This window comes from Mustela putorius, unplaced genomic scaffold, assembly GCF_011764305.1.
Source record: "Mustela putorius furo isolate JIRA1106 unplaced genomic scaffold, ASM1176430v1.1 tig00000129_pilon_pilon_pilon, whole genome shotgun sequence".
NCBI lineage: Eukaryota > Metazoa > Chordata > Mammalia > Carnivora > Mustelidae > Mustela > Mustela putorius.
In genome coordinates, this window is record NW_025421290.1 from 13,598,147 (window position 1) to 13,625,674 (window position 27,528).

At 40.2% G+C, this 27,528-nt stretch overlaps 1 protein-coding gene across 2 annotated transcripts in view; it reads right to left on the reverse strand.

The window, feature by feature from the left end:
* Window positions 1–1,494: 1,494 nt before the first annotated feature.
* Window positions 1,495–27,528, reverse strand: part of RTN1 (reticulon 1) — a 220,497-nt gene continuing 194,463 nt past the window's right edge. For both annotated transcript variants that reach the window (XM_045070127.1, XM_004738872.2), the window contains 6 exons: window positions 11,193–11,400; window positions 8,568–8,706; window positions 7,127–7,196; window positions 6,579–6,625; window positions 6,435–6,493; window positions 1,495–2,296 (listed from right to left, as the gene is read on the reverse strand). In XM_045070127.1, coding sequence (XP_044926062.1) covers window positions 2,254–2,296; window positions 6,435–6,493; window positions 6,579–6,625; window positions 7,127–7,196; window positions 8,568–8,706; window positions 11,193–11,400 — 566 coding nt within the window. In that variant the 3' untranslated portion in view covers window positions 1,495–2,253. The remainder of the gene's footprint in view (window positions 2,297–6,434; window positions 6,494–6,578; window positions 6,626–7,126; window positions 7,197–8,567; window positions 8,707–11,192; window positions 11,401–27,528) is intronic.

Sequence of the window (27,528 nt, forward strand, 5' to 3'; positions counted from 1 at the left end):
AGCATCTCAGGTCATGTTCTGTGTCCATACTGGGATGAATCACCTTCTACCTCTGGAAAAAGCCATACGAGGACCCAGCTGCAAATTTTACCTCCTCTGAGAATCCTTCTCTGCTGCTTTAATCTTGGAAGACAGTTCTTATTTTATGCTGCCTTTTCTTTAGTTCGCATTTCTACATAGCTGCCCTCACCTCCCCCCATATTGGCTGTTGGCATAGTGTCCAGTTGCTCTTGTGGTCGTCACACCACTTTTCAAGGAAGGGGACCTCCTTGGGTGTTTATTGAGCCCAAGGTGAAACTTGGGTCAAAGGGTCAAAGGCAGCTTTCTGTAAGTTACAGTTCCTTTTTTCTCCTGCTACTTTTATTTCTCCCACTGCTACTATTTTCACCCACTTCAATTTCATCCTCTTTGACTTTTGACCCTAACAGTGAAATGAAATATGCAATTTTGTTTTTATGAAAAGCAGCAAGCAGTCCTTATAAGATTTGTCTTGGTGATGGCAGGAAGTGTCATCTCTTTTATTCCCAGCCCTGTTCTCAGTGCTTGGCACACAGAAGGTGTTCAAGAAAAAATTACCAAAAGAATGATTTCATAGCAAATAAATTGTTGCATATTATTACAAGACGTTTATAGCTGCAATGGCCACAATAGCCAAACTATGGAAAGAGCCCAGATGTCCATCAACAGCTGAATGGATAAAGAAGATGTGATATATGTATATCACGTCACACACACACACACACACACACACACACACACACAGAGGAATATTATGCAGCCATCAAAAAAGCAAAATCTTGCCATTTGCAATGACATGGATAGAACTAGAGGGTATTATGCTAAACGAAATAAGTCAATCAGAGAAAGACAATTATCATATGATCTCACTGACATGCGGAATTTAGAAACAAGGCAGAGGATCACAGAGGAAACAAGGCAGAGAAGATAAAATGAAAGAAGGTGAGACCAGAGAGGGTGACAAACCATAAGAGACTCTTAATCTTAGGAAACAAACTGAGGGTTGCTAGAGGGGTGAGGGATGGGGAGATGGGGTGGCTGGGTGATGGACACGGGGAGGGTATGTCTTGTGGTGAGTGCTGGGTGTGGCGTAAGACTGATGAATCACAGACCTGTGCTCCTGAAACAAAAGTACATTATATGTTAATTAAAAACATAAAAAATAAATAAAATATTAAAAACCATAAAATAAATTTCTGAAGGATTTATATCACTTTCCAGTTTTTAAAATATGACTCAAAATATCTGCATCAACCCCGCAGAGTACAACATGAAGCATGCTTCAGTTTTATTACTTTTTGGTGGCTTCGTCAATTCCCCAAAGGAGCATATGCCAGGTTGGGATTGGGCCCTATGGTTCTGGAGCAAGGAACAAAGTGAGCTCTTGCTCTCAGGTTTCCCAAGCTGTCCTTGGAAGACTCTGTTTCTTAGAAATTTTGCATTTTCTGGTCATACCACAAGAAGAGAGGGAGAAGGTTTTACATTTAGTAACATTTATTTATGCATTCAGTATCAAGTACATAAGTGCAAATATCCAGAGTCCATAATTAGGTCCATTAGGAACTACAGAGAAAGTAATACAAATTGTAATAAAGTTAACATGCTGGTACTTTTTACCATACATGTAAATCAGCCTGTCAGTCCCACACAACAAAAGTACTGCATGTTTTTGGGGGGAGGGGCTGTTATTCATTTATTTAATTATTTTAAGTTATACAAAACTGATTACCAGAAGTACGGCCGACTGTTTTTATTTTTATGTTGTGTGTTGGAAAAACACTAAAACATCAGTCTACAATTCTATATATTGTTATTAAAGATGAATCCAACCAGCAACCCAAGGACATGTAAGCGGTTTCCACTACTGCATCGGTGCACTCGGCGGGAAAGGCCTAGCCACAGGGGACATTAGAAGCTACAGAAGCATTGCAGAGAGGAGGAGGAGAACACCGAAGAAGAAAAAATAAATTGGGCTCTCACCATCATGCACTTTTTTTTTTTAGCAACACAAAATTAAAACCACATCTAATACACTTTCTCTATACTTTAGTGCTTGACACAAGTGACTCAAATATCCTAAGAGTACAGGAACAGCCTGAAAACAGCTGTTGAGAGTTTGTCTCTAAGATGATGGTATTGGGGGGAGAAACAATCAATTTGCAGTAACATGTAAGAACAGAGCTGTTACCACTCCACACATTCTGGTTTGTGTCCAGTCCCCGATGGGATATTGATTTACTCAGCATGCCTTTTAGCGCCTGGGATTTTAGCCTGAATCCTGAAAAAAGACAATATATAAAAAAAAAAATGGTAAGTCACAAGTGTCATTAATGAAATCATTCTGTGACTTCATTGGTGCTGCTGTTTTAACTAGTTGACTAAATAGCTTAATATTCCAAAAGATATGATAGCAAAGTAGGAGTGTTTAAGAATGCATTTCTATGCAGCAATAGAGACACATTTCTGTGTGTTGAACTGAGACCCAGGCTCCATCCATCTACTCTTCATAGAGAAGGTAGTGGCACTAAGGTCTTCCTGACCCGGTCTAGGACTGTCCTCCACACTCCTCTTCAACCGATCTCTAGGCAGTAATGGGCTGATGATGAGAATGATGATGATGATGATGATGTCTACTATTCATTGAGTGTGTCTTATGCCCAAGTCAGAATACTTTACAGACAGTATCTCATTTAATCACCAACAACCTTAACAGTTAAGTATTAACATTCCCAGTGTGCAGATAAGGAAACAGGTTCACAGAGTCAAATAACATCTATAACAAACTCAGAAAGCTGAAAATGCCAGAAATGGACTCAAGCTAGCCTGACTCCAAAGATCACATTCTTAAGTGTTTCACTAAAATGGTGTGAGTTCCTGTGCTGAGAATTAGTCTAACATGGAGTCAGAATCTCAAAGCCAAAGAAGCCTTAGAGGTAAGACACCCAAGAAATTTTCTTCAAAATATAGTGTCAGACAAAACTGGTTCTCTCTCTCTTTCTCTCTCTTTTTTTTTTTTAACAATTTTATTTATTTACTTGACACAGAGAGAGAGAGGTGACAAGCAGGCAGACAGAGAGAGAGGGAGAAGCAGGCTCCCTGCTGAGCAGAGAGCCCCATGCAGGGCTCAATTCCAGGACCCTGAGATCATGACCATAGCCAAAGGCAAAGGATTAACCCACTAAGCCACCCAGGCACCCTAAAACAGGTTCCCTTGAAGAACTTCTGTTCCTTCCTTTCCGATAACAAGACTTATCTATGTAACTCACTTAGATTCTCTTTTTGCTCTAGCTACCAAGCTCAGAGCCAAATCTGAATAAAACCAATTACAGAAACCATGGTAGTCCTCATGGGTAATGCTTTCTTTCTTTTCCTTTCCACAGCCCGGATTGCCAATTTTAATCTAACAATTGATTGTACATGTATGTTCATACACTGTATGTTGTCTTCTCTCCTTTCACTCCATCTTAACAGACCTAGACCCTTATCACTTTCTGTGAATTATGATCGCCTCCCAGCTAATCTGATTGCCCTGTCTCCACTCTCTGGTTCAACTCCCCTCCCATTAGATTGTCATTGTGATCTGTGCAAAACACAGCTCTGATTACATCACGCTGGCATTAAAAACAGCAGGGGCTGGCCATTTCCCATTGCGGCAGAGTCACTCCTTAGAGCATTCCACACTTGACCTCAGCCTCTTTTCTAGACTCTTTCCAGTTGATCTTTCTACTCATGTAAGCTTTAGACACAATGCCTGACTGACTGTTTCCTACGTGACCTACATTTTCATGCTTCTGCCTCTGCTTTTATATTGTTTCTACTTCCTGCAATGTCTTTCCCCTCATCACCCACCTGATGAATGTTTACTCATCCCTCAGAATTGTAACAGACAGAATGTTTGTGTCCTCCTGTCCCAAATTCATATGTTGAAACTTAACCTCTAACATGTTAGTATGAGGAGGTGAGGCCTTTCAGAGGTGTCAGGTCATGAAGGTGGAGCCTTCATGAATAGGATTAATGTCCAGTAAAAGAGACCCCAGAGAGAGCTTCCTTCCACTTCTACCATGTGAGGACACAGCGAGAAGTCTGTAAGTTGGAAGAAGGTCCTGGCGAGAACCTGAGTGTGTGGGCACTCTGATCTTGGACCACCAGCCTCCAGAACTGTGAAAAATAAACTGGTGTTGTTTATAAGACACCCCGTCTATGGTACTGTGTTATAGCGGCCAGAGTTAAGACAAAGGCCTTCATTTTAGTGAGGATTTAGTGTCATTTCCATTATCCCTCCAGGTAGGAACAGTTATTTCCTTATCTCCCGGACCTTCACATTTTATACAACCCCAGTGCAGTTCTTACATTGTCTTACCCTTATTTTTTAATAGTTTTGTCTACATCGAGAGGCTGAGAGCTGTACTAGGGTGGGGATCATCTTATTCATCTTTATACCCTCTGTGCCTGTTAACATGCATTACCTGGGAGGGACATCACAGGTATGGCTCTTTTTGGGACCAACCAGACAATCAATAAAATAAAAATTAATAGATGTGATTTTCTCAAGATCCCCAAGCTAAGAATCGGACAACTTAGGACTAGAATTTCTGTCTTCTAGTTTCTAGGCTATTCTGGTGTTTAGCTGTGCTCCTGTAATGGTGTTGCTATAGTTCCCCAAAACACAGCTCTAATTGCCAAAAAGTCACCTGGAGAGTTCATTAAAGTATAGATTCCAGGCCCCCAATCCTAGAAATTCTAATTCAATAGGTCTGTTTTAAGAGTCTGCGAACTGGGGTCTTAACCAGTTTCTCCAGGTTCCAGCCCCACCAACTTTCGTGCTATAACATGCTGCCATTTCTTAAAACAAAAATAATGAATACTTTAGCTTCAAATTGTTGATTTTCATCAGGTCTTAGTTGAATTTGGGTCCAAGATGATAATTTCAGGCATTTTGAAATGTGCTGTAGATCTGATCTAGATCCAAGTTCACCATGAATTTAAGAGGAGGAATATGAACTTTATGTACTTTAGGAGAGAACCATAACTGATGATATGCAAATCGAATAGCAGAAGAACTTTAAAGTGGTTTATTTTTGTTTTGTTTCATATATCTTTGTCTGTCTAAAATACTTCCCTCTAATTCTGATCACCTAGGTCCAGCATGATTCTAAGATTGTGAGAGGAAGTGTGTGTCAACAAAATCTAGCCCTTTTATGTCATCTATTTCCTGTGGGAGCCTAGGTCAACTTTTGATGAAAACGAAATTGCTAATAAAATGACAACATAAAAACTATCATTTTAGAAGGACATATATATATATACAAACACTAATTTAAAAGTTATGGAAAACTAAGATTAATGCCTACGTTAGCTGTGGCTACTTACAACTGGAATTTTTATCTCCTGATATATAAAGTGACCATAAAGTGGAGTCTACACAAGACTCAGGTTTAAAAAGCGATGGTGTTAATTAAGTAAGCCAATAAACATATGCATTTGTAGAGTCTAAACGATGTAATGGCAAATATAACAGCTGTTACAGATTTTTTAAATTTCTCACGTTTTCTATTTTTTTTTTTTAAATTTTTTATTTTTTATAAACATATATTTTTATCCCCAGGGGTACAGGTCTGTGAATCACCAGGTTTACACACTTCACAGCACTCACCAAATCACATACCCTCCCCAATGTCCATAATCCCACCCCCTTCTCCCGAACCCCCTCCCCCCGGCAACCCTCAGTTTGTTTTGTGAGATTAAGAGTCACTTATGGTTTGTCTCCCTCCCAATCCCATCTTGTTTCATTTATTCTTCTTCTACCCACTTAAGCCTCCATGTTGCATCACCACTTCCTCATATCAGGGAGATCATATGATAGTTGTCTTTCTCTGCTTGACTTATTTCGCTAAGCATGATACGCTCTAGTTCCATCCATGTTGTTGCAAATGGCAAGATTTCATTTCTTTTGATGGCTGCATAGTATTCCATTGGCTCACGTTTTCTAAACCATTGAAATGGTTTATAAAATCAATAGCATTTATTGTTGAAAATGTTTGTTAACTTGATTGTTTTTATTTCAATTAAACTGTTAGAAATTAATTTTAGTTTTTGAAACAGGCTTCCTTTTTTCCTCCAAAAGAAAGTTGTTCTTAGACATGAGCTAGTCTCCAGATAGAGTTGAACCTCATTCACTCATTAAAACTCATTCATCATGATACCTGGGCTAAATCACTGAAAGCTTTATTTAATTGAGAATCTTAAAACGTATACTTATTTTCTGAAGTAATGTGATTGGAAAAGATATGAATGCATGACTCAATGATGATAAATGAACTTAGTATTTTATTATCCTTTTATGACCCCTCTCTAATCCTCACAAACTCCAGCCTAAGGCAGTCTCTCCTTTTTAGGAATTGTACTATGTAACTTACTTTGCCACAACAGCATTTATGTGAGTCCTCACAAGTCCCAGATATTGGTCAATCTGTGCCTGCAAAGAGGAAGAAATCATGAGCACACTCAAAGGTCACAAGGTCAAAATTTAAGGTGAATATTTGACATCACGTAGGACTTACCTGGTGCTTAACATACACTACAGGTAGAGTGAACATTGAAACCACAGCTGGGATGAAAAACAAATAGAGTATTAAAATTCTGACAGCAGTGAGGATAAGCTTTCAGATACATTTTTATATAATTATGTCATCTTATAACATTATTTTATAGTAGCTAGCATTTTAGCTAAAAGATGGCAGGGCAGTCCATAAGGAAAATAAGAGGATGCTGAGCATTTGATAGATATTAAGCCATTACTCCTGGAATGAGGATGGACTGTACACTCTGACGATTCAGTCTATAACTGACTATTGCAAACAGATAGTGATTGGAAACCAAATAAAACTGCTGGGCTTGAAGAGAAAAAAAAACACTCCAGACTAAGGAATTCTTTATTAATGTGTAATATATATTATATTCTCTAAAGGAACTATGACAGGGAAAATGCCATGTACTATGTGGCGCTGGTTCCTGGGAATCTATGACAACAAGATCCCAGCTAAGAGCCTAGGAAGCTCTATGCTCATGGAGCGTGTGAAGGAGACGTAACAGGCTTGTCTGTCCTTACCCATGAGCAGCAGGGTCAGCCCGTTGAAGAGAGCGCCAACGTAAGTCAGGAGCCACATCAGGACTGCAAACTGAAGAACGGCATGATTATCAGAGCTTCTAAAACCATTTGTGACAGATGGAGTCTTATCTCATTGACTTCTTTGAGATTAAAATTGGGGGAAAATACACCATAATTTCAATGGGAAATGTAAGCGTTTAGAACCTTTGGATCTCTTTGTTAGAAGATTTGTAGGACTCATGAAATAATAAGGCAGGGGTCAGCAAATAGCAGCCCTTGGCCTGTTTTGGATGTGCCCGAGAGTTAAGAATGAATTTTACATTTTTAAATGATTGAATAAAATTGAAGCAAGAACAACATTGTATGATATGTAAAAATGAAATGAAATGCAATTTTCAGAGTTCATAAAGTTTTATTGGCATACAGCCACAGTCGTTCATTTATGCATTGTGTTTGGCTGCTTTCCTGCTCTGATGGCAAAGCTGAGTAGCTGGGAACAGAGATTTAGGCATGCAAAGCCTGAAGTATTTACCATAAAGCCCTTTACAAATAAGGATTGCTGACCCCTGCCCTAGCCCATTATTTTTACATGACACATACAGAAAGATCACTTGAAAAGCCCTAGGGTAGATAATTACGGCATCTCTCTTTAGTCCTTACGTGGAAAGATGTTATTCCAGGAAAGCGTCTTGAGGGCCCAGGCCATGTTACTCATTTTTCCTTCTTCCCTTCCTCCAACAGTTGCTGGACAGTCCCCTGCCACAAGACCCTTTGCCCAGCATGTACAAAGCATTCTGGGAGCATGGGGAACCCATAACAACCTTGCTCAGGCCCAGCTATATCACGACTCACTGACTTCAGGTTTCACCATACACTGCAGGGTGGGAAAAGCAGTGTGTTCAAAGAATCCTGGTAAGTTCATGAGAGTTTCTTAACACCCGGGTGGCTGAGGTCCACTGATTCTGAGGCTCCGTCTCATAGCCCATGCTATGTAAGGACACTTGCCCCTCTCACTATTAGCAGAGCCCAGAGTTTCTTTCATGAAAAAAGAATACACATTTTTCACATACCCAAAACTAGATTTTTTTTTAATTTAACTTTAGGACATTGGCTGAGGAATTAAAAATGATAAGGACAACCTAGTGTGTTGTAAAAAGTACAAAATTAGAAGCTGTGTGGCCCTCAGTTTGATCCCAGCTCTGCCAGTGACTCACTGGGCAACCTCGGGCAAGTGTTTTAGCCTCTCTGAGCCACAGTTTTGGTGTCTGTAAGATGAGGGGATTGGACTGGATGAGCTTCACGGGACATACAGCTAGAGGTTTTCTCACTCTAGAATGCCATTAGCACTTTCTTCTTATTCTCTAGTTTGTGGTGGTTTACAGTATACCTTTGGGGAAAATGAAACTCAAGACTATCAAGTGAACGGCATAAGCAACCGTACTTTCAGGGAATCCACCAGGTCCTGGACAAGGAAGAGCCTTCTCAGTTCTTTAAGCGTGTTGTTCACATAGAACTGCAGGCAGTCTGTGTACTTCTGGATCTGCTCCTGAGAAAGGGTGATCTCGAGCTCCAGGTAGGTCCTGTCAAGAAACCACCCCAAAGACAGCTCCATCAGAGGTAATCTCGGAACAGCTGAGTTTTCCTTCTCCCGCTCTGAGGACAGCCGGGCCACCTCTGGGGGCATAGGGCAGCTACTGGGCTATAGGGCACCCCACACACCTACTGCCAGTGCCTGGGGGAACCTGGGAATCTTGGCCGTGAGTGGTGGGCTGTCACTATTTCTGTGTCCCAGAGACTGCATGAAAGTGGGAGCTGATAATTCAGAACAATGGCTAGAGGCAGAGAAAAGCCAGCCCTAAATCAGCCCTTTTGCTGAATTCTCCAGAATCCCTGGCCCACTAGGTAGTTGGGAAAGTCCTCATTTCTCTTGGCTGCATGGAGAGGGATTATTTCTTTTAATAACTGAGATACCTGAAATCCTAGTCACCAATTATTGTTCATTATTAAAATTTTAATATTTCATTTTTAAATTTTGGAAAATACTTCCAAGTTTTATGTAGAGAGCTCTGAAAACTAAAGTGACCCGGGCCATATTCAAAAGCTCACTGTCTCTACTAAGAGCAATATTTTCAGTGACTACATTTTTCAGTTTTTTCAAATGATGACATATGATTATGGGTAGATAAACCAGGCTTCTCAAATAGCCCATCTTCTTGTTTGGCCATGCTCCCCACAGAGGGTCTATCTTCCCTTCCTCCTTCCCGCTCTCTATTCTAAGACAGTACCACATCATCTACCTAGAGGATATTTCTAGAGTTCTTACAGTGCTTAGCTAACTCTGTGAATTGAGATGAAAAAAAAAAAAAAAGAGCATTTGGCTTGAATTTTAGAGAGTTTACACTGAAAACTTATGGCTTTCCTACTCCTTGGAAAAAAATAGAAAAATGCTTGTTTGTCTAGATAGTAAATTCTGATCCAAAATATACTGAGTCAGATGTTTCTTTTACTGATAAAAAAAACTCAACCAAAGGAAAGTTTTTTATTTTAAATTTGTCTCCTAAAGGAAGATAAAGTAGTTGAGCTAATTGAATGTGTCAGTCTTGGGGGGCCAAGAATGTGAAAGAAACTAGCCTCCTTGGCTGGCTGAGGGTAGAGGCTGGGACAGAGCAGGACTCTGAAGACGCGAACCCTGGTCACAGGCTGGAGCCACTAAATGAGGCACGATGTAATCCTGGTATGAAGACACTTCCCTTCACTTCTCGTACCTTTGGGCTGGGAACTGGAACTTGGATAACCAAGTTACAGCCCAGAAGACCCATTCTTTCTGCATTAGAAGAAGGTCTAATACATCCCAAGGGCAAGGATGCTTGGACTGTAACTGTTTAACACTGAGGCCAGGAACCAGAGGCTGGGAAGGGAGGTTAGACAGGCAGCTTTTCCCCTTTTGTCAGTAAGTCCCCACAACAAGTCATCTTTTCCCCTTTTAAGAGCCTGATGCCCTAAGGCCTTCATTCAGCTGATTGGTGAGGGTGAGTCAGGAGGACTCAGAGGCATCTGGTGAAGGACTGGCTCTGGCCAGAAGCCACTAGCAGCAGCTTCTACAGGGCTCATCTAGGACTCAGAGCTATCCCTCTGTTACAGGAGCCGAGGCCGCCTGTAGGGCCAGCGCTGAGGGAGAGGGTGGCTCTGACAGTCAGTGCTGAAAAACCCTGCCCTCACAAGCCAGAGATGGGGTGGAGTTGGGTGCCACTGGCGGCTCTGTCCTGTTTCATTTTTCCTCTTAGTAGACTGCCTTTAAAAAAACTCTTCCACACAACTGATGAATCACTAAACTCTACCTCTGAAACGAATAATACACTATATGTTAATTGAATTTAAATAAAATTAAGAAAAAAGAACAAAACAAAACAAAAAATTCCTCCTCTTCAATGTTCATTCCAGTCAGATTTCCCCAGGCTAAAAATGCAGAGAAGGGTATACTATAAGACTATTCATGAACCTGCACCCCCCAGAAAGTTGGCCCTTTGGTATTTAGATTTCAGAGACCACAGAAATAAAAATTCAAACACCCTAGTCCTGACTGTATGTGAGTTACTGGCTGTGTAACTTTGGGCAAGTCACTTTTCTTCTTAGAATCTGTTTCCCCACCTGTAAATAGAGATTATACAGCCCTGCCTTCTTCATGGTGTTGGGAGGATTCATTGTTGACCACCACTTAAATTATAAAATGCTGTACACATATAATGGATTATGACTACTATTAATAATAATTAAATATAAAATATTAATATTATATGTAAATTTATGTTACATACATCTATTAATTCATTCGTGGTGATGAAAACTTAAAAAATCAATACAGCAATGTGTCACCATAGCAATAACTGAGTGTGTTTTAGAAACTGACTAGAAATATCAGGTATTAAAAGCCAGGGCATTCAAGAGACTCGGAGAGGTCTGTCAGTTCCCAGTGACGCATCCCCCAAATGCCCAGGAGCTGACACCGAGTCCGGGGGCAGGAGTCCCATGAGAGGTTGGCCAGGGCCGGTCCAGCTGGGACACTCACTTGAAAGGGTGGCCCTCGTCGGTTTTCTGCACAGCTTGTAAAACAGACTTGTAGATGCGGAAACTGATGGTGGCCGAGAGCGCCGCAAGGGCCAGGTAGGCCACGACGCTCACAACGCTGAACTGGGTCAGGGAGAAGAGCAGCAGCAGGAAGCTCCCAAACACGATCCCGGTCTGCTTGATATCCCGCCAGTAGAGTAGGTCAATAGCTGTGGGGAGAGGAGACCAAGCCACACACACACACACACACACACACACACACACACACACACTTAATGTGGGCCGTGCAGCTGGGTGGCTGCCTCGGGGCTCACTTGGCAAAGCCGAGGACGCTGCATCTGCCCATCTGGCCTTCGGGTGCCTGAACACAAGTGAGCAGACACAGGGCTTTGGCTGGGGCACTCACTGTCATCGTATTGTGCTTTGGAGGCCTCTCTTTCATCCCTGAGGATGGTTCATAAATTCACAGAGAAGAAAAAAGCTGCTGAATCTCCAGCGACCATACCTCTAGGGGTGTGTCTCGCTGGGCTACACCACCTGTGACTTTGAAACAAGACGGAAAGTGCAGAGGTTTGGAAGACCTGTTCTGTCCCTTCGGATGGCATCGATTACATGCATCCTACTGACAAATTTCATGCCTTGGTGGTGGCCTAGAGGTGTGTAGCTCAGTCATACCCACATCCCTGCTGCTAAGAAGGGGCAGTAATGATGAAAACAAAGGTTCTGGAGAAGTGGTCCCTCCATAAGCATGGCAGTGAGTCTGGAGATGCAGCCACAGCCAAAGGTTTCTGAATAAAGATACGGCCTGCCTCAAATGCAAGCTGGTGTGGCCACTCTGGAAAACAGTATGGAGGTTCTTCAAAAAGTTGAAAATAGAGCTACCCTATGACCCAGCAATTGCGCTATTGGGTATTTACCCCAAAGATACAAGTGTAGTGATCTGAAGGGGCACCTGCACCCCAATGCTTACAGCAGCAATGTCCACAATAGCCAAACTGTGGAAAAAGCCTAGATGTCCATCAACAGATGAATGGATAAAGAAGGTGTGGTGTGTATGTGTATATTCACAGACACACAAACACAATGAAATATTACACAGCCAACAAAAATTGATATGCAATGATGTGGATGGAAATAGAGGGTATTATGCTAAACGAAAAAAGTCCATCAGAGAAATACAATATTCATATGATCTCACTGATGTGAGGGATTTGAGAAACAAGACAGAAGATCATAGGGGAAGAGAGGGAAAAATGAATTACAAGAAAGGGAGACAAATCACAAGAGACTTCTAATCTCAGGAAATAAACTGAGGGTTGCTGGAGGGGAGGGGGTGGGAGAGATGGGGTGTCTGGGTGATGGACATTGGGGAGGGTATGTGCTATGGTGAGTGCTGTGAATTATGTAGGACTGATGAATCACAGACCTGTACCCCCTGAAACAAATAATATAGGTTAATAAAAATATATATATATATAAAATAAAAACATATTAAAAAAAAAGATACGGCCCCCTCCAAAGCAAGCAACACTAAAAAGTTAGTAGCTGTCTCACGAATCCTTGGAGCTGACATTTGGACTAAACCATTTTATACAGCATACTCTATTTGCTCACTTATTATGACTTAAAAATCTGAAACACGGCTTTAAATTCTGCAGCACATATCTCATTTAGTTATTTCCCTCTTTCACTTAGACACAGAAAAATTAAGTTCAAAAGAACAAAGCCATGATGCTTCAAATACAATACATAATTTAAGTATTTTCAATATCCTAGTCACCAGATTATGAAAAAGGCATAGAAGCCTTGCTGAAGAATGGTACACCAATTTATTTCCCAAGTAATCAAGTCACAATTTTTTTTTTACATTAAGATATAATCGACATATAACATGGTACAGGTTTAAAGTGTACAACACGTTGATTGGATATATTTATATATTGTAATATGATTGCCACCAGATCATTAAACTAATACCTCCACCGTAGCACATAATTACCATTTCTTTTGTGGTAAGAACACTGAGGATCAAGTCTCTTAGCAACTTCAAAGTTTATAATACAGTATTGTTAGCCATAAGCACTGTGCTGCATATGAGGACTCCAGAATTGATTTGCCTTCTAGTTGGAAGTCCGTACCCTTTGAGCAACATCTCCCCAGTTCCCACACCCTCTAAGCCTGGTAACCACCATTCTCTTGTTTCTACGAGTTTGGCTATTTTAGATTCCACCTATAAACGAGATCATAAGCATATTTGTTTTTGTCTGTATTTTTTCTATTAGTATAATGGCTTCAAGGTCGATCCATGTTGTTGTAACAAACAGTCTTTATAGAATGTCACATCAAAAAATTTTCAGAAAGAGAAGACACAAAATTCCCATCTTACAACCAAAAGAAAATGGCAGTTGCTTACACTGCCAGCTTCATGGGCAGGGCACCGGGACGCACCTGGTTTACAGAATTGGATACCAGGTGACCAGGTTGAGGAGAGCAGGGGACTTCTCCCATCATACACAGGTATGTAACTAACTGATTGAAGGAACAGTATCGAAAAGGTCACATAGCCTGTGACGACCCTTTGATGCTATAGGGAAATATAAGGGGAAACAAGAAGTGTGGCAGAGCAAAATATTATTCTCCAGTCTGACTGGAGAGTAAATCAGGGACTGAAGAGGTGGCGTGGAGGCTCTTTTAAAACTGGCTAAGGATCCCTCAGCAATGTGAGGCTGGAGAGAGAATTTACTGTTGAGCTGATCTGCCATCCATCCCCACCTACTTCTCATCTACCTGGTCCACCAATGACATGAATGCACAAGATTGCCGTGCTCTGCCATTTTGTTGGGCAAAAATTTGTTCTTTTTCTCTTACAACACTTCTGCGTAGGAAGTAGAGGAGAGAATCATAGGCATGTTTTGATGTGAAGCAAAGATTTTTGTCTCTTTTGAGTGGGGCTGGTTCTACTAGTAGTTTTCCAGGGGCAAAGGAAAAGCAAAGTTGCTCTAAAGCCTCTCTCTTCTCCCTGCCCCAATCACCAATTACACTGACCGACATTCTACTATTAGAAATTCAGTCCTTTAGGTTATCCTTTTTATCTTTATATTTATCCTTTTTATGTTTTTTGTTTGTTTGTTTTGGTTTTTTTTAGTTGCAAAGATCCCAGAAAGGGAAAATGCAATAAAGTTTAGCTTGTCATTAACAACAAAATACAAATGAGTTCTCCAAATGATTTTTGTTTTAGAAGAGTTTGAGAGCAGAGTACTAAGGTAATAATCCTTTTCAGGTGGAGAAGAGGGATCTTTTAAAAGACATAACACAAGAAACCCCTGGGCCTCTGAGGATAGGTGATAGAAGGGTGAGGAGAAGGGGTCTCCACAGAAGCCTAGCGCTCCCTGTGGTTGAGTGGATTTGGAGCAACAAATTGAAGTAAGCCTAGGCCTATGTCCAGACCAGCAGGGCTAAAGGCCCCTGGGGAACTGAAGCCTCCTAGCATTTATTCTGTTTCAAGTAGGGGAGGGTGGTGTGGAGAATAAAAAGACAAAAACACCACCATTATCTGCAATGTTGCCTCTTCCCCATTTTGTTCAATTTATTCAGTATTTATTGGGCAAGAACTTTTTTTAAGGGCCAGGCTTTGTGCTAGGTGCCAGTAATATCAAACCAATGAATTGTTTAAAAAAAGAAACCCACTGCGCAAATAAGTTGTAATCTGTTTTATGACACCCACAGATTCACATGGCAGACATGTTTAGAAACAAATACATTATAAGACAGCATGATTTGTGCTAAAGGGGGCACTCCTTAGTGGTAGAGAAAGCAGGCTTACCCACCTCTGAGATGAGGTGAAGGGGCACGGGAGACCCTACAGAAGTCTTCAGGCAAAGAAAACATAAAATTTGCTACTATCAAGTGAACCTCCACTTAAGTTGCTTAACACTTGTTAAAAATGGTGTACCCTTCTAGAAAAGACTTCTGAATCTCTGGATACCTGGTCAAACAGCTTGAGAATGGCAGGCATCAAGCAGGGGCTTGCCTTATGAGAAGAAACTACAGACAGAGAGTGGACTGTCAGCTAAACAGTATTAGCTCGGCATAGTCATTACACAACAGGTGTTTCGATCAATGTGTTAAGTTTGCTGGAGGCTTCTAATGAGGAGGTTAACAAAAGCGTCATCTTATGACATAAATGGGATGTTTATTCTGGGTACCTTGTGGCACGGTAATCTACGTACATAGATTCTGAAATGTTCAAAGCACTTTTAGACGTTACTGCATTTAAACTTCACAATCAACTGTACTGGATAGGTATATAATAGGTATAACAGATGAAGAAGATAAAAGTTAAGAAATCTGTCTTATGGGAGTTAATGGGAGAAGACCAAACCCTAAGTTTGCTGCTTCCTCCAAAACACAAATTGCCTCTCTCACATTATGTGGTTATAGGCTGAATGTTCCCGAAGCATGCAAAATTAATTTGGCTAAACTGATTTATTTAAGTCTCCTTCCAGAGCTCTATATTTAAAGTGCAAGTTTGCAAGATACAATTATTGGTCATCTATTCATCTAGTAAAACCAATCATAAAATTTTGTGCCTGCCTTTTTTTTTTTTTTAAGATTTTATTTATTTATTTGACAGAGAGAGAGAGAGAGAGAGAAATCACAAGTAGGCAGAGGGAGGGGGGGAAGCAGGCTCCTTGCTAAGCAGAGAGCCCGACTCGGGGCTCGATTCCAGGACCCTGAGATCATGACCTGAGCTGAGGCAGAGGCTTAACCCACTGAGCCACCCAGGTATCCCTCTGTGCCCGCTTTTTTTTTTTTTTAAGATTTTATTTATTTATTTGACAGACAGAGATCACAAGTAGGCAGAGAGGCAGGCAGAGAGAGAGGAAGGGAAGCAGGCTCCCTGCTGAGCGGAGAGCCCGATGCGGGGCTCAATCTCAGGACCCTGAGATCATGACCTGAGCCGAAGGCAGAGGCCTTAACCCTCTGAGCCACCCAGGTGCCCCTGTGCCCGCTTTTAAGGAACTGAAGAACTAGCTGGGAGGACTGACATTCATTTTACAAGTGGTGAATGAGTGCCAATATATTTTGTGTTGTTGGAGGTGACAAAAGTTGAGTTCAAGGAAGGGATCGTGCTGGAATTGATGAAAGAGGATGTGGGATGGTTTGTGAATGTAGCGAACGATTTGCTAAGGAGACGGAGTGGATAAAGGGAAATATTATGAAGGATTAATCAACAAGAATGGTGACTAATTAGCCGTGGGAGAAAAGACGAATAGCTAATTAAGGGTGAAGGCAACAATTCAAAGCTGGGTGACTGAGTGATTAGTGTCACTGACAAAAACAGGAAATCAGAGGGTGAGTTGGTTGGGGGTAAAGCGGACACTAGCTTTTAAACCTCCAGGTTCTAATGTGATGACATCAAAGCAGGACATTCGGACAGTCTAGGGAGAGATGAGATAGGGATTACAGGTGAGATGAAGCTGACAATTACAATGCCTCCGAAATTTTTTAAAGGTTAGAAATGATTTATTTTTTTTAGGGTTTGTCATAGTAGCCCTGAGTTAAATGGCCTGTAATATCATAGTCCAATGATGTTGAGATGAATATGTACAGTAGGAAATTGGAAGTACAAGACTGTAATTTAGGAAAGAGGGTTGAATAATTTACATTTGGGTATATTCTGAGTAGAAAGGGTGATTGAGACCATGAGAGTGAAGGAAACTTTCAAGACAGGAGAGACTAAGAAATGCAACTGAGGATGAAACCATAGTTTAAGACTCAAAGAAGTGCAGCTTATCAAAAGAGTCCTGTCTGAGTGTCAGAATGGGGACCCCAACGGTGTAGTTGACAGCAATCAAGAACAAGGAAGCCCTTCAGGACAAAGAGGCAGACTACAGTGACGGATGCTGAAAACATAAAAAGGTAAATGATAACTGAGAAAGGACTCTGGATTTGGAGATGGAAGGTCATTCATAACTCAGCAGAGTGTACTACCAGTAGTGAGGATGGAAGCCATCTTGTAAAGGGTTCGGTAAATGGTGGGAAATTCAAAGTAATAAGAAAGATGGTGAATACAATGGTAGTTTGGGTGAGTACCAACAAAAGCAAAACTTTAGGTTAAGCAAAGCCTGGGAATATTAACAGAAAGGAAGGAGTGAGCATTTTGGAAAGAGAGATTTGATTGAGCAAAGTCTCAAAGAAGGGGAGAAAGGATGGGATTAATTACAGCTCTTTGTTTTCAAAGGGAGAAGGATGAAAAGAATGGGTAAAGAGGAAGAGACATTTTGGGAACATATGGGTGTGGCTATAGATATACGTTGAGGTGGAAAAGGAACAACATGATGTGGCTGAAAGTGGCTTGAGGTGGATTTACTCAAATCCTGGAAAATGAGTTAGGAGGCTTTCCTGAAACTGAGGATGAGAAGGGTACGGCTTGAAGAGATTAGGAAAGTGCAAACCTGCCTCATTCAGTACAGTAGTGATGAGCCGCATGTGGCTACTGAGTCTATAAGCTACCTATTGGATTTGTAGTAATTTATTTTGGTTGTTGAAAGGCTAATACTCTGGATATGTTGGAGTAATATATTATCACATTCATTTTACCTGTTTATTATTTATTTATTTATTTATTTAACTTTTTGATGAGAAAGCTACTAGAAAACTTAACATTTCTAGTTAGTGGCTCACATTGTATTTCTATTGTATAGTGCTGACCTAGGAAAATACAGTATGTCAAAAAAAGGAATCAATAATAAAACTGCCTGAACATAAAGAGGGTTTGGTTAAAGTTAGGGATCTCTCGTGGATCCAGGCAACAGGGTTGGAGGCTGGGTGTTCCCAGCAGTAGATGGTTGAGCTGAGTGAGCCAGGGCTGTGAACTTGCACAAGCAGCATGGTTGGAGGAGTTGGAAGATTCAAGAGGACAGAATCGAAATGAACAACTCAGGCTCAGGCTGAGAATGAAAGGCTGTCAAAACTTGGGAACTCTCAGGCTGGAAGAGTGGCAATGGCTGCGTGTGGTCAGAGTGACAGCAAATGGCCCGTGATGATTCAGTGGGAAGGGTAGGAAGTGGTGAAGTGTGATCAGAGAAGAGACTTTGTGTTCCAGTCTGCTGTGCAAATGATGACTTTTCACATTTTAATTTTGCTTAGAGTGATGTAAACTTGTGTAGGAAGCTTTATAGTAGCTGATCCAGAAGAAATGGATATCTGAATAAAATTTCCTTAAAACCTAAGCAAAAAAATAAAAGTCATTCTGTAACTGTGACAAATTACCCCCAGCAGTCTTTGGGTACAACAAAGTATAGACAGCTTTCTCTTCCTCTAATAATCCTTCTAACGCAGAAGGGTCATATAAGAGGTTAAACACTCGAGTCACATTCACTAAGCACACTCACAAAGGCAGGTAAATTACTGTATCGCTTTGCCAAGTATAAAAACTAAAGTTATGTTGCTGAAAACCAAGGAGCAATGCATTGGCTTTGAAATGAGAGATGGGTGCATCCTCTCTATTGAGAAATGGACTGGGCTTGGTGATCTCATCATAGTCCCCAAAACACAAGTGGGAGCCCTTGCTACAGCCTGCCTGGGGCTCACCTGGAACTCATTCCGTCAAGGCTGAACTCGCAGATCTGGCAGATTTGAAGAATCCTGATTTCAAATGCAGAAATCAGTGCTACCCTCATTTCCATAATCCAATCAAGGACAGTAAAAAGAAACAGAAGTGACCCAGGGTTTGAATAGAAATAAAATGCTCTGTCAAATTTCTAGAAAGAAAGCCCTTTGCTTTCTTTCATAATTTTTTGGTTTAGGAAACCATTCTAAATGTATCCAATTATATGATCCAGTAGTGGCACAGTATTCAGAAAGTTTGTACAAACTTAAAGACAGTGGTGCAGCTACTCATATTTTATTTATAAGGCAAAATGTGGTATAAGTAGAGAACATGAATGGCAATAAACTATGCGGGATGATCTTCATTATTGCACCATATTCCTAAGTGTATTTATTTATATTCCATTTTGATCCAGTAAAATGCTATGTGACAAGTGAATGCTACTTCATAAAAGGCCAAGTGAGAAAATTCTGTTTATATATAATATCAACATTTCATCAAAGGATTGTTGAAAAATGATATGCTGTTGACTCTAATTGACTTTTCAGCAAGCTTCCAATAATTGACTACAATACTTGACTACCTTCTGAAAAGAATTAGAGGCTTGAAAAACCTCAGTTCTTTACCACCCTGTGTCCAAAGCCGTGGTAGTCAGTTTCTCTGATTTTCATGAGGCCAACAAAATATCAAAACCAAAAGTTAACAAGAGGAAACAGTAGTAACTTTCCCTACTTTAACTTTCCCTCATTTTGCCATCGAACTGGAGAAACATAATGGGAATCAACTTAATAAAAAAACCTTAAACAGGCACAGAGACCTTCAAAGACGACATCTCCAAGTCATGGATTCTATGAGTTTCCTTTGCCATGAAACCATCTCACACATAAGTTTAAACTTTAAATGGTAACCCAGGGGCCCTGAGCCTGGGGGAAGCTGCTGGCAGCGACTTCTGCTGATAAAGGCATCTGCAGTGATTCCATTTTCCAGGCCCTTTCTTCTCACTGCTTAAACACAGCCAGTATGACTGTCAAGAGAAAAATGCCAACACTCTTATTTCTAGATGTTTAAATAATTTTGGGGATATTTTGAAAGAGGAGATACATTACACCCAGCATTCTGTGTGGACAGTAAAAGAGCACAGCATTTAATCCACATGGTAGTTCTAACCACCACCCTCTCCTTATGCTATGAAATTAACACAATGATGCTTAGACCCATGGTCACCTTGATGGGATGTACCTGGCCAGGAAATGAAACAGCAGGGCCCAGTGTTTAAGACAGTGTGGCCAGCTCCTCCTGCTAAATCTTTTAGTGATTGGGCTCATTTGGAGGGGTCTCCACAGGGCAACTGGCATCAGAGGGAGAGATGGCCATATGGAGAGAGAGATAGGCTTTGGGCACAATGGTAGCTGAGGGAAACACATGGAAAGATTTGCAAAGTATTAAATAATGGATGTCCTTGTGTGATTTTTCTTTTTTAAGTTTTCTGACTTGATCAAAATACAAAACTGTTCATTTGGTTGGTGGTACTCAATCATAATTAGCCACAAAATCTTGTCTGGGCCACACCAAAAAATCCATCATGGTACTGAAATAGAAAAGAACCATGGAGATAGATAGCTATTGCTTCCTTTATAAAAATTGAATATATTTAACATTTCTTACTAAGACCATAAGGGCAAATGCTTCTTGAACTAAAATGATAAGGAAAAGGAATGATCTCTCATTGTACCTTTGTTCCTGTCAATAAACTATGTCCTTTTTTTTTTAAGTTTTTTTCTTAAAGATTTTATTTGACAGAGATCACAAGTTGGCAGAGAGGCAGGTAGAGAGAGAGGAAGGGAAGCAGGCTCCCCACTGAGCAGAGAGCCTGATGTGGGGCTCGATCCCAGGACCCTGAGATCATGACCTGAGTGGAAGGCAGAGGCTTTAACCCACTGAGCCACCCAGGTGCCCCTATTATGTCCTTCTTGATCCCTATTACCAGTATATTGGACCTGCAGTTCGGTATAGTGTTACCAAAAGCAAGACATGCTCATTGTTTAATGGGTAGAACTGTAAACCTGTTACGTTTGTACTTTTCATCTCTTCAAAATCAACATCAGTTTGGGCAAAGAGCTTGTAAGTAATGCTTGAATTACAAGACAACTTTACTCAGATTTAACTTAAAAATATAGTTTAAACATATTTGGAGGACACAGAACTCTATACTTTAAACTTCTAACAAATCTTTTTATTTTATAAAGGTTTTATTTATTTATTTTAGAGAGAGAAGGGGCCTGCCTGAGCAGGGGAGGGGCAAAGGGAGCGGGAGAGAGACAATCTCAAGCAGACTCTGCACCAAGTGTGGAGCCGTACATGAAATTTTATCTTATGGCCCTGAGGTCATGACCTGAGCTGAAATCAAGAGTCACATGCTCAACCCACTGAGCTATGCAGGTGTCCCACAAATTTCTTATCTTATTTGAAATATATGCTACAAATCTGGAATATATTTACAATGACCCAGATTTTAATGCAATTATTATTGTTGTCATCTAGGCCAAAGATGGTTTTTAAAGAATTATTAATGTCAAATTCTTAGCTTTCAAACTGTGAGCTTAATTATAAGGCAGTCATGTTTCTTTGAATAGTTGTGTGTACTTTCATAAGAACTGGAAAGATGACCATATATAAATATTAATACTTAGTCAAATGTATACACAACTTGGGAGACCAGGTTGAGATGGATGGGAAATTTTGTGGTCACATACATTTAATAAATTCCAAAAAGACAAGTGCTATTCTGGAAGTCATCTACCCACATTAGCTTTTGTTTGCTGGATTCGGTGAATATTAACTTTTTTTTTTCCCCCAAGATTTTATCCATTTATTTTACAGAGATCACAAGTAGTCAGAGAGGCAGGCAGAGAGAAAGAGGGAAGCAGGCTCCCTGCTGAGCAGAGAGCCCGATGCGGGGTTTGATTCCAGGACCCTGAGATCATGACCTGAGCCGAAGGCATAGGCTTAACCACTGAGCCACCAGGTGTCCCTTTTTAATTCTACTTTAAGTATAGTAACTTAGAATATATCAATTACTTCACAGATTCTGTTCCCAAATGTATTAACTAGTCTGAAGATGAAAGAGAATTGAATAAAGAATATAATTTCAAATATAAGAAGGAATGGGAAAGAAGGAGGCAGGGAGAGGGAGAGAAAGAAAGAGATAGAGGGGAGGGGGGTAAGGGAGAGAGGGGGAGGGAGAAAGAGGGAGAGACAGAAACCGTTTCAAAATAATGAAGAAGGAGTGACCTGCTCATTAAGATGGAATAGAGGTCTGCAATCAACAATCCTCATGCTTCAGTCATATAGTATCAGGAATATTATTGGGGTTTTTAATGAAATAAATATTAATTCATGGAAATATGAGAAAAATCATAGATTTGAGGATGTAGATTTAGATCAACATTTTTGTCAACCTTTCTCACCCATGACAGATCTTCCTTAAAAAAAAAAAAAAATACCCTGCAGAGGGTCCACTTGTACAGTCTAAAACCAAACATGAAAGTAAAAAATTATTCTGATCTATTGATGTTTATCACAGACTTTTTCTTAATTTTAGAAGGTAATAGCTCATACAGTAAAGAATCATGTCAGAAGCTCAGCAATTCTCTCATTTTCACATCAGTTTCTTCCATTAAATTACTTCAAATACTTTTTGAAAATATACAATCTTGTTTTATAAAAGCTGTTTTTATTGGCAAGTCCTCTAGCTTCTTGTTAAATGGTATGGAGATATTTGACAATATTCAGCAAATATTAACGCTGATTTAATGCTGGCGGTAGGACTTTGGGTGAGTTGTGACTTTCATTTGAACTCCTCTTTGAATAAATGGAAATTTTCATAATGTGTATGTATTGCTTTTAGAAAAAGATTAAAGCCATTATTCTCTCCCCAATCTTTGGAATATTCCCTTAGAAAAATTTCCTTGAAAATAATCATACACAGTGAAAAAGTAGAGTTTTATTTTTCAATGGAGTAATAGCTACTCATATTTCATATATTATTTGTATAATGAGAGTTTTCTTTCATTAAAAAAAAAAAGTCCCCAGGGGCACCTGGGCAGCTCAGTTGGTGAAGTGCCTGACTCTGGAGTGTGGCTCGGGTTGTGATCTCAGGGTCCTGGGATGGAGCCCCACATCGGGTTCCATGCTCAGCATAGAGTCTGCTTCAGATTTTCTCTCCCTCTCTCTCTGCCCCTCCTATCCCCCACCACAACCACACACACTCATACTCCTGCACTCATGCACTCTCTCGATCTCTCTAAAAAAAGAAAAAAACATCTCCAGATTCCCAGCTAAGCCCGTTGCCCCACTGGATCTCATTAGAATCCGCAGGGAGGGAGCCTGCAAGTGTAATACTTCTGTTGTAACATTTACACAGTATTATAATGAGATTCTGTCCAAATAAAAGGTGTTTGATAAAAGATTGTACTGGTCTGCCTTTATGTGAGTATTATCTTGATCAAATGTCATCTTCAAAACACAAGCATTTTTTTCAATTTTTGTCACTACAGCAGACATGTTTTTCCTGTGTATTCTGGGATGCTTGGCTGTTTTCAACTAGCACCTTTCACAATAGACCACCATGAACAGTTTTTCCACAGAGCACTGTAGACCAGTGTAAAATATTTTATTTTGTAAAAAAACAGAAATACTTTTGAGTTATATTCTCTGGAAAGTGTTTCACCCTTCATTAATATTTTACACACTGGGCAAGCTGTAACTACGGAATGCTGCAATACAGGGTCAAGTGAGAATTGAAAGCCCCAAACAGGTGACAAGAATCAACCCAGTGTATTCCCAAGCATATTGCCAGGTAAATTTGTCAAGCACAGTGATATCTGGAAAAAACTGTCTTTTTTTTTTTTTTTCAAATATTTTATTTATTTATTTGACAGCAATCACAAGTAGGAAGAGAGGCAGGCAGAGGGAGAGAGAGGGAAGCAGGCTCCCTGCCAAGCAGAGAGCCTGATGGGGGGCTAGATCCCAGGACTCTGGGATTATGACCTGAGCCGAAGGCAGAGGCTTAACCTACTGAGTCACCCAGGCACCCCTGAAAAAAACTATCTCTGAGCACAAAAAGAATGATAGGGATGAGTGATTATGCTCAAACTTTATTCCCCTGCCCTAGTACTGATGAAGTCCCAGAACCTAAGTCAGGTTCGGTGGGGTGAGGAGGTTCGGAGCCGACGACAGCTTCCTGCTCCCTCATCAGTACTATTTGGATTTAGGCAGTATGATAAAGTCATTAACAGCAAAGCTTTCAGAATCAGCCTGCCTTATGTTTGGGACCCAGTTAAGTGGGAAGGCAAATTCCTGGCCCTCTCTGCCTCAAACCCCTCAGTTTCCTTCTCTGTAAAATGGGAGTAAGATAATCATCTCATGAAGGCTTAATTAAAGACATGTAGCAAGAGTTTAGGATAGCTACAGGGACATAGCTGATATTTATAGAGAATTTGGGATGATTAATCGTTGATTGTGGTGAGAATGACAACAATGGCATAAACTGATCAAGACCACTGACTTGCTGATAAATTCTGAGCTCTTAAGGGAAGAAACTATATGAGAAATACCGTGGCAGAAGTCAGTGGAAGTTCACTCCATAACTCAGCACGAGTAAAGGACATGGAGTGCTGTCATGGGAAGAGTTCTGGATTTGAAGCAGGCACCTTCTCACTACTCACTTCAACACTTAGCAAAAAACCGTGGGTAAGTCACTTAACCTCTTTGAGTCTCATGATGACCAAGAGTAAACTGAGAAGCTCCTAGGAGAAGACACTTGGCAAAATGAAAACGATGTAAATGTGGGATTACTAAGCCCACACAATCACCATTACCTGCATAATTCATATTCTTAGAAACATCATTGAGGAAAAAGTTATCTACCATAGAGGCCGATGGCAAAGCAGTGGGAAGTGAGGGGTTCTGTGGTCAGACAGCTGAGGCTTGAATCTAGCCTCTTCTGGCAATACTAGCCATGTGCCTTGGTGGAGGCCTCAGCTTTACTTACAAAATAATAATAAAATTTACACACTACAGGATTTGTGAGCATTAAATGCAATGATGCAAGTAAAGCATTTAGTAAACATGCCCCCAACATATTAGTATTATTGTGATCTGTAATGTTACTATCTCTATAGGTGTCTTATTAGGTTATGGTTTTATTTTGCTTCCATTTCCCTGAGTTGGGTGGGCTTTGGTTTATAACCAATATTGGCAGTGGTATCTTTTTTTTTTTATATTGGAAGCAGGATCTTTGTAATGTATACATGAATGCATTAATATACTGTAATGTAATGTATTACAAAATCTTCATACTAGTGCACTGTGGACTTCAGACTCTCTTTAAGTGCTCCTGTTTCTAGCTGAAATCTTACATGTTAATAAAGTAAATATAAGTTCCTTTTGCATAGGTACTACAGTTCTTATGACAATTGTATCAGTGCCAGTTGAGTCTTCATGAAATAGTCAACGGGCTGCAATTTCTCCATGGAATGTTTAATAATATGGAGAAAACCTGAAGCTCACTTTCTTTATTCCCTTTCACAAGCAAAACTCTCACCTGTAATACTTCTGGAGGACATTTCTCAACAATGGTACCCTGCGTCCTGCAACCATATTCACAGTTGCTCCTACATCACACCCATTTCATTTCTACACCCAACTCTGCTCTGCTGGGCTATGGACTGGGCTCACTAAGAATCATTACACACCAACCGTGGCTTCAACCCCAATTGAGTATTAAACTCACTTGAGGATCCTCAAAAAAAAATTGATACTTGACCCAATTGAATCAGAACCTCTAGGGGTGGGGCCCAGCCATCCTTTGTGTTCCTCAAAGCTCCCCAGATGATACTAATGTGTAGCCAGGGTTAAGAACAGCTGTTTTTGATAATGAGGAACTAACATGAAGAAGATACATGGAAAACGTTAAACAAAAATCTTAATATAGATTTATTTTAAATGAAATTTCTCCTAGTGAAAGAAAAAGTAATAATTTATTTCTTAATATTTCTCTTTGGTGCCTATAAACCCACCCACCCAGTTATTAGTCAATTTTCAAGATAATGGCTTTGTTCTATCTAACAAAAGGAAATCAATGGTACTGAAGATGACCAAAGGTCACGGAGTGTAAAAGACCTACAATGATCTTGCATTAATCTTCACAAGTAGCTGTATATTGAAAATGAAAATGATTGTTTTCAATAGACAAATGATGACATTTGTGTTTTTTTCTGATTATAAACAGCCATGCGCTTTTTTAACCCCTGTAGTGAGAAGGTTGACTGAGGCGAAACACATAGGAATATAATGAAAATAGTGTTTTATATCTTGTACCAACAAAAATGAAAATCTGCTAAGCTTTGGCATCTACTTTTTGTAAGAATAGAAGAAACCCATAATCATAGTCTAAAAACCAACTTTTTTTAATGTCTTTGCAACCAACCTAAACTTGATATTATATCACGCCATAGTTGTCTGTGAAGTGTTATCAGAATAAACTGGATGAGTCTAATACCTAAGAATGAAACGTCACCAACCATTTTCACAACTGCCTTCTGTATAAAATATGTGACTTCATATCACTGCCATCATTCTCTAAAATTATGCCCCTGAATTGCCATCCATTTATTTCCTAGCTTTTAAATATATTAGGACCATTTATTTACTTTTGACAGTTGTATTTCTAATAGACCCACATAATTTGAACTCGACTGTTCCATTTTATGTCACCACCACCCAAACCAACGAATAAGAGATAGCTAATGTGCTCTTAATTCTGACGTTCACGTTTACTTTATCTTTGCTTAAAAAATTTACTTAAGAAAAACCTTACAGGGGCGCTAAAGATGAAAAGCCATTCTATTCTTTCTGTCGTATAAAATGACAAGGGGAAGATGCCAGATTTAAAAAAAAAAAAAAAATCAGCTTCTGCTCCAGAGTATTTTTGGTCCCCTGAGGAACACTGCAACCCTTCAGGTTAAGCCAAATGCGCCTTCTTCAGAACCTTATTTGTTAAAGATTAAAAGACACTTCATCTTATGAATGCCCGAGTTCAGCACGCATAATTCATTCTTCCAAATTCTCTCTTTCTCCTCATAATCTCAAACTGAGCAAGGTGAAGGAGGGAATCTTAATGTAACAAAGGAGAGATGGATGTGTGAAGTATGAGGCTGAATAAAAATGGCTGAAAAGCAATCCCAGCGAGGCTGGAGGGTGGCCACACCCAGTGCTAATATGGACTGTTTCAAAATAAATCTGTTCTATCAGAGGGCACTTTGCACTGCTTTGTATTTCCCCTCTATTTGTATCGCAGATACCCATTCTTAATAAATAGTAGTTACAGGTCACCCAAATGACAGACAAAAACCCTGAAATATTTCAAAGTGAACCATCCTAATATGTGGCTACGCCATCATATTTTCAGGATTTCCAGAGCTAGTCTGCATTTCCAGTCTCCTTTGTGTGACCACAAATAACAACCCTGAAATGGGTGTGTCCCTCTCAAAAGGATGCACTAGAGCCCTCTCACTTAATGGTTGTATCAGGAGATTTCAACCTTTCAGAAATTAAATGGCCTGGGATGCATGGAACAATAAGAAAGCATTTTAACTCCGGGACTGAGAAGAGATTAAACAAGTACTGAACAATCAACGGATGCCAAAAGAACTCCCGGAGG